This window comes from Euleptes europaea, chromosome 12, assembly GCF_029931775.1.
Source record: "Euleptes europaea isolate rEulEur1 chromosome 12, rEulEur1.hap1, whole genome shotgun sequence".
NCBI lineage: Eukaryota > Metazoa > Chordata > Lepidosauria > Squamata > Sphaerodactylidae > Euleptes > Euleptes europaea.
Genome location: NC_079323.1, coordinates 18,942,265 through 18,955,908, shown reverse-complemented (window position 1 = coordinate 18,955,908; position 13,644 = coordinate 18,942,265). Strand labels below are relative to the sequence as shown.

Below are 13,644 nucleotides of genomic sequence, written 5' to 3'. Positions count from 1 at the left end.
AAAAAGCTTGCAAGGAGCTGGCATTATGTCTGTTCTGGACATTTTGGTGCAACAGAAGCAGGCCCTTGCCTTATATCTGCGGATCGTCAACTTTCTCTTTCGGGTCTCGGTATTTTGCTGCAGCAGAGTGTTGCACATCTGGAAAACCTGCTGCATGACGGCATCCTGCCTCAGGTCATCACGGCCCTTTAGCAGACATAGGAAAGGCAATAGCTTAGGAACGTTCCTGGCACAGCAAGCTGAATGGTAGCACAAAAGAATTCAAGCAGCAGCCTGACCCTATGCTCATTTACTCAGAAGTCCCACTCAGGTAAACGGAACTTACTCACAAGTAATTCTTCTCAGGATTACAGCCTCAAACAGCACAAAACATCTCCATACAACATTGAAGCCAAGACAAAGAACAAAAAGTGTGGTGAATGGTACTATTGTCATTTTATAACTTGGTTTTCCAGAACTGCTCAGGAGCTTGAAAATACAATCCATTCTATTTTCCGTCTTGTTGCAAGTGCTGAATTAAATTTCTTCTTGGTTTTGTACAGAACACATTCCTACTAACTTTAAAATACTTAAGACTGAGTTCCTATTTCGCATCACATCAACTGCCTACCGTTTCCCCTGTATTTTTCTTCATACCGCTGAAATACCTTGAACTGCAATGGGTATTAAAAAGAAGATTGAAATTCACACAACTGCAAATCTTAGAATGCTGCCAAAGGGAATGGCAGAAGTCCTTTTTTGCATGAAGAAGAGTTGGTTTTTATATGCCGACTTTCTCTACCACTTAAGGGAGACTCAAACCAGCTTACAATCACCTTCCCTTCCCCTCCTCACAACAGACACCATGTGAGGTAGGTGAGGCTGAGAGAGTTGTGACTAGCCCAGCTAGCTTCATGTGGAGGAGTGGGGAAACAAATCCAGTTCACCAGATTAGCCTCCACTGCTCATGTGGAGGAGTGGGGAATCAAACCCGGTTCTCCAGATTGGAGTTCACCGCTCCAAACCACTGCTCTTAAACACTACACCACGCTGGCATGCACACCCAACGTTAAATGGTGTCTAAGGCCTAGTTTAGAGATCACGGTATCCAACTATATATCATGCTTTGGCAATTAGGAGTGCTTAAACTATGGCTTAGTGATCAGACAGACGTCTGAACCTGACCTAAAGTAAAGGTAAAGGTCCCCTGTGCAAGCACCGGGTCATTCCTGACCCATGGGGCGACGCCACATCCCGACATTTCCTGGGCAGACTTACCTGACCTACCAAGCTGCATAAGAATAAAAAACTCAATACAACTGAAAGCTTTCTCAGTCGGTGAAAGGACACCCCTCTAAGAACCGCGGCACACAGTACTCACCTTGACAAGTTGCCTCCTCTCTCTCCCGTCTGATCCAACACAGTCTATTATTTTTGGTAGATTGACGCCTCCTGCTAAGCGAAACTCAGGCTTGAATGATCTTACTGTAACCAAATTTTCATACTTTCCACTTGGATCCACCTAAAATGGTAAATATTTGCAGATGCCGCTATGTCACATTGATCTACTAAGCCTGTCAATAGTAAATTTACAAGGCAGTTTGCAGCATAAAAAGGTACAAATTATAATCCATTAAAACTAACAATAAGGACTTCCACTAGGGCAGCTGAGCGAAGCACTTGTCTCCCCGGGGGCTCCCGGAGGGGGAACCAAGAAACGTCTTAAATAGGGGTGTAAACGCGCCCCTCCCGATTCCTAAATAGTGGAATGGGTATCAGGAAATCTCCTGCAGACGATGAAGAGTGGTTTGACTCCTGAACTCTGAGTTTTACGACCTCGGAGATTCAGTAGCAGTCCCGCCTGCTTGAGGGGTCATAAATCACCGCAGACGTCTCTTTGGAATTTAAGCTTTGCTCTCCCCTATCTATTACCATCTAGCAACTATACAGAAGCAAGAATACCTACTCTCCTAAAATCTAAGTTTAAAAGAACTCCTTTGTTTTACCTGGATTTGGAAGTCCCAGGAGACTGCTAAATACATCAGTTGAATCCGTATCTCCCCACTCAATGTTTAAATGACTTTTTAAAAACAAGAAAAGATCTGATAACCCGGCAGGGATCTTATCAATTTGATCAGTGGGAAGACATAACAACTAAGATTTTTGAAAGGCGCTTCAGTTGTCAATCAGGATCTACTACGAATAAAGGGGAGGGAGGAGTGGAACCCCCCCCCCTGAAGAGTAGTCTTTCTAACTAAACAAGCCTTCCTGCCATGTCCTTCCCGGAAACAATCTATCATCGTGAGAGAGTCAGAGAACTTGGAATCGGAAGTGTGGTATCAGTGTGTAACTGGCAAATATTTCCCAAGTTCCTGACGGAAGGTCTATGACTCTGATTCCTGCAGCACCTCGTTGTTATTTACTACACTGGAATTTGCCTGGATCTTATTAACTGAGTTTCAATAGAAATTTTCAGAAGCAGTAACCATGGAACATTTGATTACAAAGATGGAACAACTCTCTGCTTTGATGAGCACTTCATTTCAATTTATTAATCAAAAACTGGACATTATCTCAGATGAACTTAAAGACATAAAAACCCAAATTATCACAATGAGATCAGAGGAGATACTAGAGGGCCCTCTAGCTGACAAGAGAGATGAAGAACAGAAGAACCCTGCAAAGGAAACGAGGGATTACAATAAACAATCTGCAATAGCTCATTTGACAACAATGGATTTGAATGTGAGTGATTTTGACTTCTGTCCCCTCAATCTGCTTGATGAACTTTTCAACACCTGCTTGGAGGACTTAATGAGTAGAAAAACTGGGGCTGTCAGGATCTTTTTCTTTGAATTTGGGATGGAAGATATTTACTATGGAAGATATTTACTATGGAAATTATCTATCTGCAGAAGAGACTTTACCACCAATTTTCAAGGATGCTCTTCGACGATTACTGCTACTGTGGGAAAGAAAGAAATGCTGGAAATTCCGGATAAAGGGACTAATTTAAAAGAGTCTAGTGTCTCTTCTGGCTAAGATCGAAAAGGAACTGGTTAAAAGGATTGGTTATAATGGAAATAGAACTATATATGATATCAATTTACTAGAAAAACAATATGTATTAAATGAGTGTTAGGGAGAAATGGAGGACTTACAAAATAATTAATTTTTAATGGAAATAATCAAATGCTTTTTATTATACTAATCCATTTATTATTAGTGAGATTTACTATTTCTTTTCTTTTTTCTTTTATTATTATTTCCTTTTTTGTTTTCTTTCCTTTATATGATATTATTAACTATTAATCTTTCTTCCCTTGAAAAATATAAATGTCAAAGAGATCAATAAATATTAACAATAGTATTAGGATTAGAATTTTGTGCAAAAGAGATTACTAATTCATCACAAGATGAAGGGAGGTGTAGGGGAAGTCAACAATTCTTTATTATATATAAATTTTTTAACAATGTCACCTATTTGTTTTTATTGTTTACTGTTATGTCATTGTTAAACTATGTGATTAATAATTTTGGAAAAATAAAAATTTTATTAAAAAAAACTAACAATAAAAACACAATGAACTATTGCCACAATGACAACTATATCTCTAAATGGGAACATGCATAGAAGAACCTGTTACAATTCATTCCATTCCATGAACATTAATGCCCTCTAATGTGACTATGCAGGAACTATTATTGAGAAAAGTAAAGCTTTATTTACCTTAATTTCCAAGGTAGGTACCACAACATCTTCTAGATTCTTTAGTTTTGTAATAGGTTGATCAGATGGGATACTTATACCTCCTGCATTAATAACAAATACAAGTTCTAAACATTTATTTACCACATTGACATTTTGTATTTTGAAAAGTGGGGCATTGGGCCCTTTGTCTATGAAAAAACATATAACATTTCCCTCTTGATATTAGTGAAATTATTCCATATATCTCAGTATCACCTACGAATCTGTTTTAGCAATCATGGGCGATATGTGGATGTTCCAGTATAGTGGCACTTATTTATGCACAGTTTAGACTAGTTAATTGGGTAACTATCCCATTAAGAGGTATGTAAAACACCTTGTGTGATAGGAAAGAAAAATACTTTTCATAAAATCAGTGATAAATATATACAAAGGCTGTTCTCTTCAAGCTACTATCAGTACTGATTTCACCGCAATGTCATCCCTCCAGTCACTTACTTCTCTGAGATTTCCAAGGACTTGCATCCATGTTTGCTAAAATTATATAAGCATCGCAAAGCGCTTCAACGCTTCTCACCATATCAGCTCTTTGGCGTTTTATCATGTTAATGATATTGCTAGCAGCCTCCATTCGGTCCTACAGAATCCAAAAACGAAGTATTACTTAAAATACAAACTGTCCATTCCACATATATCAGATTAAAATCAGCTAGCACTGTGTGTGTGGAGGGGGGAAGGGGAAATAGGAAATAGGACAATTTGCTGCTGTGCAATGTTGAACAATGTGAAAAACAGTAATTGTAACACTGACCATGAAGATACGAAACATGTTCTCAGCATAAAGCTACTGCAGGGTTGAATTAAATTTTTAAAAATACAGCAGAGGTCAAGTACCATGTCCAACGGGGAAATTTCTTTTGGTGCATTTTTAGGCAGTCTGCTTTGTCTTGCCGCTTCTGGTTTTGTCAGAAGTTCGTCCTTGTTGGCATTTGCTAAAGCCAGGATTATAAATAGAGTGTGATGTGGATGATCTAGTGAAATCCTTGCTAGAAGCTATTAGGAAATGTAAAACATTGGAAACATTGCATAAATAAAATGTTACTTGTGATCTCAGCGTTAAAGCATCAAAGGTTTAATAATAACATCCAATGTGATTTAATTCTATATCAGTCTTGCTTTATATATCCCAATTAGTACGTTATTGCAAATACAACTTTAAAATGTCACAAGTAAAATGAGCTTTCATGTTTTCGACCAGAAAAGTGATAAATATTCTCAGTGTCTAATCAACCAAGTGTACAATGCAAGTAATAGTTGTCTATTATGGAAAAATCTATATTTGCATTTCAAAGGAAAGAAAGGTTTTATGGTTGATGATCAATTACATTATTCAAAATGTGATGAAATCCTAGTCCACCCATCATCTTGGTTCCCATTCTAGCAGCCAATTGATACATCAGAGGCAAAAACTTGTAGGACGGTATTTTCTCTGCCTCTCTCTGTTGTACCGCAGAAGCACATGTAATACAGACAAGGAAACAAAAACAACAGGAGAAAAGAATTAACATTTTAAAACCACAACATGTATGTGCAGATATCAGTGCATTTCAAAACTTATTTTCCTAAATATTATGAATGTCAGAGATGTAAACGGCTACTGTTTTGCTACCCAAATATTGTACAGCACTGTGGTATAAGACTACCAGATGATTGCGTGAACACATAAAAACATCAGTAAAGATCAGCTTTCATAGACATGACTGTATCATGTACAGACAGGAGACAAACAGGATGATAATTCACATTATGTGTTAGAAGGCAAGTTTTTTCATTCTGACAGTATTTTGTAGGTAGAAGAAAACTATACACACACACCCAGTCACTGGCCAGACCCAAACCAGTTGCTGTATCCTGTGCTCACCAACCATATCCTGAGACCATAACAATTTCATCCTTCACCATGTATTGGCATACAAATACAGGAGCAGGAAAGCTACAGAGGAGCTAACCTTAATCATAGCATTGACATCGGAAACTCCAGAATTCTCAAGCCAGAGGGAACAAAGCCGGAAGATCCACACGTCATACTCTTCTCCACTCAGTAAACAGCTGATGTAGTTCTCAATCGCTTTGCACAGGAAACGTCTGCGATCTTCTCTCAGTGCATGAATCGCGCGTTCATCAAGTTCCAGCTCCCGCTGAACTTTGACAGTATATCTTACCAACAAAGATTCAGAAATAAAACAGTTACATTCGGGGCACATATCCAGCCATCCAAACACATCCCGGCTTCTCAGCACTCTGAGCCCCCTGAAATTTTGTTCCGGGGGGGGGGGGGATCAGCAGAGCCACAGAATCAGCACAGGAGTCAAAGTGAGGGGCTACAGCATGAGGGGACAACCAGTAAATCGCTGCCCCTTCTCCTGAAGACTAAAGTGCCATTAAATCAGAGTAACTCTAAGATCACATCCATTCAACCAGCTATATGACCCCCATTAGCTTGTTTTTCATTAGTGGGTAACACGGCAGTCATCTTTGCCAACAACATCTCATTTAGGAGACCTACCTATTCATCTGAATCTTATGCTCTCTTAGTAGGCCAACTTCCTCCTTGGCTGCCATTAACAAGGCTTGCTTGTTTTCGAACTCTGAGGATTTCATATAGTTCTCAATTCTTTGATACTGAGAATCTGAAAAACGAGCTAGAGACAGAAACGCCTTCATTTTCCCACTCTTTAACTCATCACTGTGGTCACCATTTTGGCTTCCTGCCACTTCTACTGCCTGGAAAGAATATTAGAAGAATGACAATAATCCATGCTGGCTATTTAATAATTAAACAACAAACTGTATAGATGCAGATAAAGTATCTTTAAAACTATACCAAAAATATAATAATTTTCTTGATTATTTCCCAAAATTGCCTTATTCGAAGTCTTTTACCTTTTCCAAGTAATTCTGCATAATGACTGTAGGATTTTCCAAACAAGTCTCTGCTAACCAGCTTCCACATAATCTCAAACATTCTGCGTAAATTAATTTCAGGTTTGGGTCTTTTTCAACCTTAGAAGAACAATAATATTCAGACATATTAACTAACAATTGTCCATAAAGTAAAGTGACCTCCCAACATGCAGAGATCCTTCCTTCGTTTTTAATCCCCCTTTAGATTAAGTCTGTCTACATGCATTTTGGTCCTTTTAAACACTGTATACTGACTGGTTTTTCTTCAATTCAACAATAGGGATTTAAACAATCAAGCCCACAGAATATAGCACATTACCGTGAACCAATCTTCATCCAATTTCTTGATCATCTTCTTTAGAATACTCAATGCTAAGCTCTCTTCCTTTTTAGCCCAGAACACCTGGGCTTCCTCCAGCTGCCACTCAGACACCCCATGTCTCGTTGGGCAGTACTGTTTAATTTGAAACATCGATCTTTCTGGAAGCTGAAAAAAAAGAACAATTGTTCACTTTCTCCTCCTTTTTCGTGACATATGGTCCATCGACTCACATTTCTGAAATCCAAAATTCAGTTATACCATGTTACTGTTAAATCCCATGTGCATGCATACCACATCTAGCCAACTGCCTTCCAGAAATCTGTCTTCTCAACGACTCTGAAGAGCCAGTATGTGCGTGCTTCTTGCTGGCATGCAATCAAAATTCAACCCTTTACCCTCTGAGCCAAGAGGAAAGGTGAGGTAATAATAAATACATCAAGATACATACTAGGCCCTGATACCATTTTTATGAAGCACAGGACTGTACCAGCAGCACAAGTAATTCTTCTGTGGCTGCCATCTAACTGGTAAGATCAGGATGTAGGAAAAATCTAGATCCTGTTGAGAACAGAGCCAGTGCAAATAGATAGCGGAGGACATGGATAGTAAACACCTTTATGGTGCATTTCAAGTGATTCAAAGCCCTTCACAAACATTATAGCAGTAAGGTCCACTGCTGTACAGGATTATCATCCCATATTGTACCAGTGGGTTTGAAGCAAGAGACAGCAGCTTGCCTAAGCCCCCTTGCAATTGTTACAGCGAGATGAGATGCGAACTGTGGACTTTTAGGCCCATGACTCACACTCGATACCAGCAACAGGACAAGCGGGGTGAATCCTACCAGCTGGCTTTCTGCTGGCAAAATGCAGTTCCCTGACTTTCCCTTTTCCCAAAAATGCTATTAACAGAGAAAAAGCCACACCAATCAGGGATGGGAGAACAGTGAGATTGGGACCAGATCCCTCCTCAGCTCCAGCAGAAAGCTAGAAGGATCCAACCTCTACTCTAGATCACTTATCACAGATGAGTAACCCACAATATACTTCTATCTGCCTTGTCTACCTCACAATCTGAAGAGTAAATGGAACGACTGCCCCTGTACATTCATTCCCACAAACACCTTCAAGACCAAAGGCGTAGAATTTTTAACATTAGTGACAATGAATTCATTCAGAATAAAAATAACTACAGGCTTGTCAATGTAGCACCAGGCTTCACAACAAGAGACATCTGGGCCTCTGGCTCTATGCTGTGTTAGCACACATGACAGAATCACTTGAAGATTATGAGTTGCCATAACTAAAATAATTCATGAAAATGCAATAGCAGATATTATTTGTCAACAACCATAACAAATGACGTTTGCAAGATTTTTCAGACTGCCACGCTTCGTTTCAGCATGTGTCATTGCATATGCTTTGATTGGGGAAATCAAGCAGATAAGTGTACCAATGTGCCATAATTCTGAATTAACATTGTTAAAGAAGAGTCCAATGATGGAAGCACACTTGCCAAAAGCACAATGGTTTGACTTTCAGATCTTGTGTTTTCTGGGCTAGCAGATGTGGCTATGACATAAAGACGAGGTTTTAACAACAACAGTGGAGAACAGCAGAGCTATATTCTCAACCTGGAGATGTCTCAAGAAGTCTAATTAAAAAATAAAACCATAAAGCTACAACTAATGGGTTGGGTCCTATGGATCATTTCTGCTGACGGAAAGAGGGAGCCGATTCCCACCTCCCATGGCAGAGATCTTTCTCCTGTCCTCCTGTTCCTGGCAGCCCCCTGTCTCCCAGCAGCAGCATTTCGGGGGACGTTTTGGGCTCTAGTGGGAAGTGGAGGAGTCATGTGCCTCTGACAGAAATCCTTCCATCAGCAAAGATTTTCAGCAGGATCCAAGACCATATTTGTAAGTTAATTGATATACTTGCCAGCAGGCACTCTGAAAGCGTGCCTAGATGCGACCTTCCCAGTCCAATACCTGTGTGTTTTTGGCCACTCGAGACAATCTTGACAGTTCCACAAGATGTTTGGTGAGGGTGTCTTTAATGCATTCCACTTTGGCGTTCTCTTTCTCCAGCAGGACCTTCAGAATCACGGTGCGCAGAGCCATGATCGGCTCCTGGAAACCGAAATCGCTGTCCTGGAGAAGCTGGGACTGACTCTGCCACTTTGTATACATATAATTCAGTTGCTTGTTAGTAAGAGATCTGAAACAGAGATGTTATGAAAGTGAAGAGCTCGCACTGAATATTATTAAGGCACAAAGATATAATTTTGAGGCATGGCGCTGATTTCAAATGACAGTTCAGGAATCAAAACCTGTTGACGAAGCTTTTACTAGTCATGCGCAGAAGCAATGTATTCAGCACCACTCAATGGGAGAATGATTGTGAGAGGTTCTGGCATTTACATTAGAGTAACCCATTCATTTCCATGAATCATCCTGCCAGCCTTAATTGCTTTTGTACAAAGGACAATTCAGTGCACAGAGTCTTGAACACAATTTAATAGGATGATTCCAAATTGTGTTCAAGACTCTCTGTGCACCTTTCACATTTTGCAGTTGTTTTAATTTCTGCTAGTGCAGCCTGTTTCACAGTTTTACATCTCTGAATGCAACATAGCACAGCGAAAATGAAACATTAAAAGAAACAACAAAATACCCAGAAAAAAGTTGTCCTATGTGTCCCAGCTCTCCTATGGTCTGCAGTCTGCAAAGTGTTGGCAGCAAAGAATACACAGACTCCAGACTGCCTTTAGACAGTTCTTCGACTTCCTTGACTCTATGAATACAAGAAACAGATTATGGGAACCATTATGCTGTTTACCATCAAAATAATTTTAGATAGCACCAGAAAACAAAGGACTTCGTGCCGGAGCACAGTTAATATATTCCTGCGTTTTAGACCAGATCATTTTTAAGAGGGGAAGGCCCTTTGGCTCAGTGATATGAATGTGTACTTTGAATGCAATGTTCCAGGTTCAATCTCCAATGTCTCCCATTAAAAGATTGCAGGTTTCAGTCAGGAAACACCTTTGTCTGTCTGAGACCCTGGAGAGCTGTTGGCATGCAGAGCGGACAACACTGAGCTAGATGGATCAGTGGCCTGAGTCACTGTAAGTCAGCATCAGTTCAAAGTTTCTCATATGAAAATAAAATTGGACTGAAACACAAACCTCTAGCTTATACGATGTCTGACTTAGCGAGTACTATAATGCTGAACAGGGGATGCTTATTGGGCTACATGTGAAAGGTAAGCCAAATTCTACATAGTGAAATCGCTACATAAACTTTAATTTGTCCCTCCGAGACCATCCCTCTTGGCGATATCTTGGCATATTTGTGTAGCTTAACTTTATTTTTCTCATCCATTCAAGTTTAAGCCTTATAACTGATTATTCAGATGGAAAACTCATTAGAACCTGTGCAGACCTCTTGAACAAGAAGCGGTTGGTTTTGCATTCATCTCCCATTAATGTACATTGTGACATTCAAGAAAACAAAAAGAATAAAAGCATAGAACATAAACAACAGCATTTCATTTTGCAATAACATAGGCAGCATAATGGTAAAAAGGGGTACTTTCAAGTCTTGCTATTTACCTGGCACACTTTAGTCTTTCGTAAAAAGTAGGGAATTCCTTGTCCCTCAAACACTGCAGAGCATCATACAGAGATTCATGGTAGCCTCTTTCTCCCATCTCATCTCTTTAAAAAACAACAACCAAAAGAAATACAGTTGTATACAAACATTTAACTGACTGTATAAAAGTAGCCTTTAATTGGTATACTGACTGCCATGAGGTCTCCTTTAATAATAAATAAAGAGCCAAAAGCATTTAACTCACTCCCAAATGAATATACCTTGAATGCAGCTTATATTTTTGGTATGAAATACCTGTAGCTAAAATTAAGTACCACAGTTAAAAAAATAATAATAATTGGTAGGGTTTGTATTACTTGACAGAAGAGATCTGGTCCCACTGCATATTCCTCCAAGCTGCCTGATAACGAAGCTCTTGTAATTCCAGTGAGCATTCAGGATTCTCCTGCTCTAGTCCTTTTAAGTAGACGGAAAGGGTGTCACACAGCCCAAAATTCTGCAAGGCCTACAATCCGCAAGATAAAAGGTTAGCATCTGAATAATCAGATTTGATTCTTGAAGATATTCCCAACGTTACCAACTAAACTAGACTGCACCCTACTGAGACTTGTGGGACATTTGAGGTATGATGTTTTGGGTCAAGAAATGCTGAAGTAAAAACAACAACAACAACAACCCTTGTTGCACAGAGTTACCGGTACTTCATATTAGTCAACCATAAACCCTAGTGTATTGTCTACTGGACAACGGTGAGAACGAACAAATATATATTACACTACTGGAAAAACCCCAATATATAACATAGCCAGCAGGAGACAACACAAAAGCAGCAGCAGAAGGGCCTAGCAGAACGAAACTCCTGGACTCACCTTCTAACAGAGAGAACGTGGCATGTTTCTGGTAGACTTCCCTTAGGAAAGAATTCCATAAGATAGCTGCCACCATGGAGAAAGTACTATTTTTTGAGGATGACAACTTTGCACCTGAAGTAAAGCTTCCTAATCAGAATGTGGAAGGGGGGGTGTTGGGAGAGGGTAGATACTCCCTCAAACCATGGCCCAGAACTGTTGTCACAGAGGAAATATGGTATTATGAAAACTTACCTACTGCTACCATGGCCAATAAAAATCTGAACACTATTTAGTTCCTAGTTTATTGATACCAGGAACCCTTGATCACTTCAGTGACCTATTAACAGCTATACTGTACTAAGAATTACCTCTATTATTCCTGCTTGCCGAGTTGAGGGTGGAAGGTCTGTTTCAATGTCATAAGTGACTAGGGCTTTCTCCCATACAGCTTCATGCTCGTAAGTTCTTATCCTGTTACATGTCAAGAATGGAAAGATTTAGAATGCTTAGCCTTCATATGTACATTTATATGATTTTGTCTTATAATACTGGAGTTTTGTGAATTACTCTGAGAAAGTATGTGACAGAAACGTTTTTAAAAATGTCATATAAAATAGATGGAGTTAGTGATTATCTAACAAAACAGATACCTAGCTAAAGGCTGCAACATTCTTCCTCCACCACAGCCATAGAGACTATCTGGCTCTCCTATGCTTCTGTAGATATCCATGAGAAGGTCCTAAATCCAACAGGAAAAAAATATTATCATGTACTATTATCATGTATTATTATGTATTAATTCTAGTACACCAAAAATATGCAAGTATACTGCAACCATCTAGTGAGTAAATTCTGAACATACTGCAATACCATAAGAGGAACTGCTGGTCAAAAGATAAAATCTTAAGTTCCATGGAGTGTGCTTGAGTACCTCTGGATTCTGGTCAGATGCCATGATCACAGTGGGCAAACACATCAACATGCAGGTTGTGTCATACAAGAGAAACAGGCTACAGCCAAGGTTTTCCTTTAGCTCCCGGAGTGTTATTTGAGTTCAAAGCACCATCTTTGCTGTAAACCATAATAAACCTCTAGAGCAGGGGTCTCAAAACTGCGGTTCCAGAGCCGCATGCGGCTCTTTGGCCCATTGAGTGCGGCTCTCCGAACTTGGTTCGGAGCCCCTGCTCTTGCGCCTGCTCGCGCTGGCAGCCGGGCTGTGGAGCCGGGATGCCTGAGAGAGAGAGAGAGAGCGGGCGCACTGTCTCTCCCCCCCCCCCCCGCCGCCATGGAGAATAGCCGGGTCCCCCTTTCCCTTGCCCTCAATGATTGGGAGGCTAAAGCCTCCCCTCCCATCTAGCCGTGCGATTGCTGGGCGGGCGGCTTGGCGGTTCCTGCCCCCCCGCCTATCAGCTGTTGGGCAGGGCGGGCTTCCTTTGGTAGACCTGGCCTCCGGCTGAGTCCCATTGGGAGGCCATGTCTACCCACTGGCTTTCTTGGCGGTAGACCTGGACTCCGAGGAGGGGGAAAAGTCCCCCTTCAGAGGCCAGGTCTACCGATTGGCTTCTATGGGCCTCCGGAGGCCAGGTCTACTGCCAAGAAAGCCAATGGGTAGACCTGGCCTCCCAATGGTACTCAGCCGGAGGCTAGGTACACCAATAGGCTTTTATGGCGGTAGACCAGGCCTCCAGACGAGGACTCCGGACGGGGAGGGGGAAATGGCAGGGACTTACAATTTTTTATCAATAAATAAGAGCACTATTAAGTATGATATCAAGTTTTATTCAGTGTACCTATAGTTTAATTAAGACTTAATTAAAGTTTATTAAGTTAATAAACAGTGTACCTACCTATATAGTTTAAGTTTAAGAAATTTGGCTCTCAAAAGAAATCTCAATCGTTGTACTGTTGATATTTGGCTCTTTTGACTAATGAGTTTGCCTACCCCTACTCTAGAGCACACTTCCTAGTACTTCAAAATTTGGCAGGGCTTTTATGTTTGGTACAGTTTTCAGAGGTCAGTGGGGCCACACTACTGTAATTTGGCCTGGTGACCATCAATCTACATGTTAGAAGTTTTAGAAACAAAACTGGTTTTATAGTAACATTTTTCTTTTCTTTTATAAGAATAAAAACAAAACATGAACAAAACAGTTTAAAAGTTGAGATTACTACAAAAGAAGAAGGAATGAAAAACAAACTGATG

The 13,644-nt window shown here is 40.3% G+C and overlaps 1 protein-coding gene across 1 annotated transcript in view; it reads right to left on the bottom strand.

Annotated features, from left to right (window-relative positions):
• Nucleotides 1-13,644, bottom strand: part of ATM (ATM serine/threonine kinase) — a 57,350-nt gene that overhangs the window by 3,340 nt on the left and 40,366 nt on the right. Inside the window, exons 40-55 of the mRNA XM_056858073.1 lie at nucleotides 12,092-12,180; nucleotides 11,810-11,912; nucleotides 10,947-11,095; nucleotides 10,590-10,694; nucleotides 9,650-9,769; nucleotides 8,965-9,193; nucleotides 6,975-7,142; nucleotides 6,635-6,754; nucleotides 6,258-6,475; nucleotides 5,701-5,908; nucleotides 5,077-5,190; nucleotides 4,586-4,744; nucleotides 4,190-4,328; nucleotides 3,710-3,792; nucleotides 1,361-1,501; nucleotides 70-186 (exon numbers count right to left, since the gene is read on the bottom strand). Coding sequence (XP_056714051.1) covers nucleotides 70-186; nucleotides 1,361-1,501; nucleotides 3,710-3,792; nucleotides 4,190-4,328; nucleotides 4,586-4,744; nucleotides 5,077-5,190; nucleotides 5,701-5,908; nucleotides 6,258-6,475; nucleotides 6,635-6,754; nucleotides 6,975-7,142; nucleotides 8,965-9,193; nucleotides 9,650-9,769; nucleotides 10,590-10,694; nucleotides 10,947-11,095; nucleotides 11,810-11,912; nucleotides 12,092-12,180 — 2,262 coding nt within the window. The remainder of the gene's footprint in view (nucleotides 1-69; nucleotides 187-1,360; nucleotides 1,502-3,709; nucleotides 3,793-4,189; nucleotides 4,329-4,585; nucleotides 4,745-5,076; nucleotides 5,191-5,700; nucleotides 5,909-6,257; nucleotides 6,476-6,634; nucleotides 6,755-6,974; nucleotides 7,143-8,964; nucleotides 9,194-9,649; nucleotides 9,770-10,589; nucleotides 10,695-10,946; nucleotides 11,096-11,809; nucleotides 11,913-12,091; nucleotides 12,181-13,644) is intronic.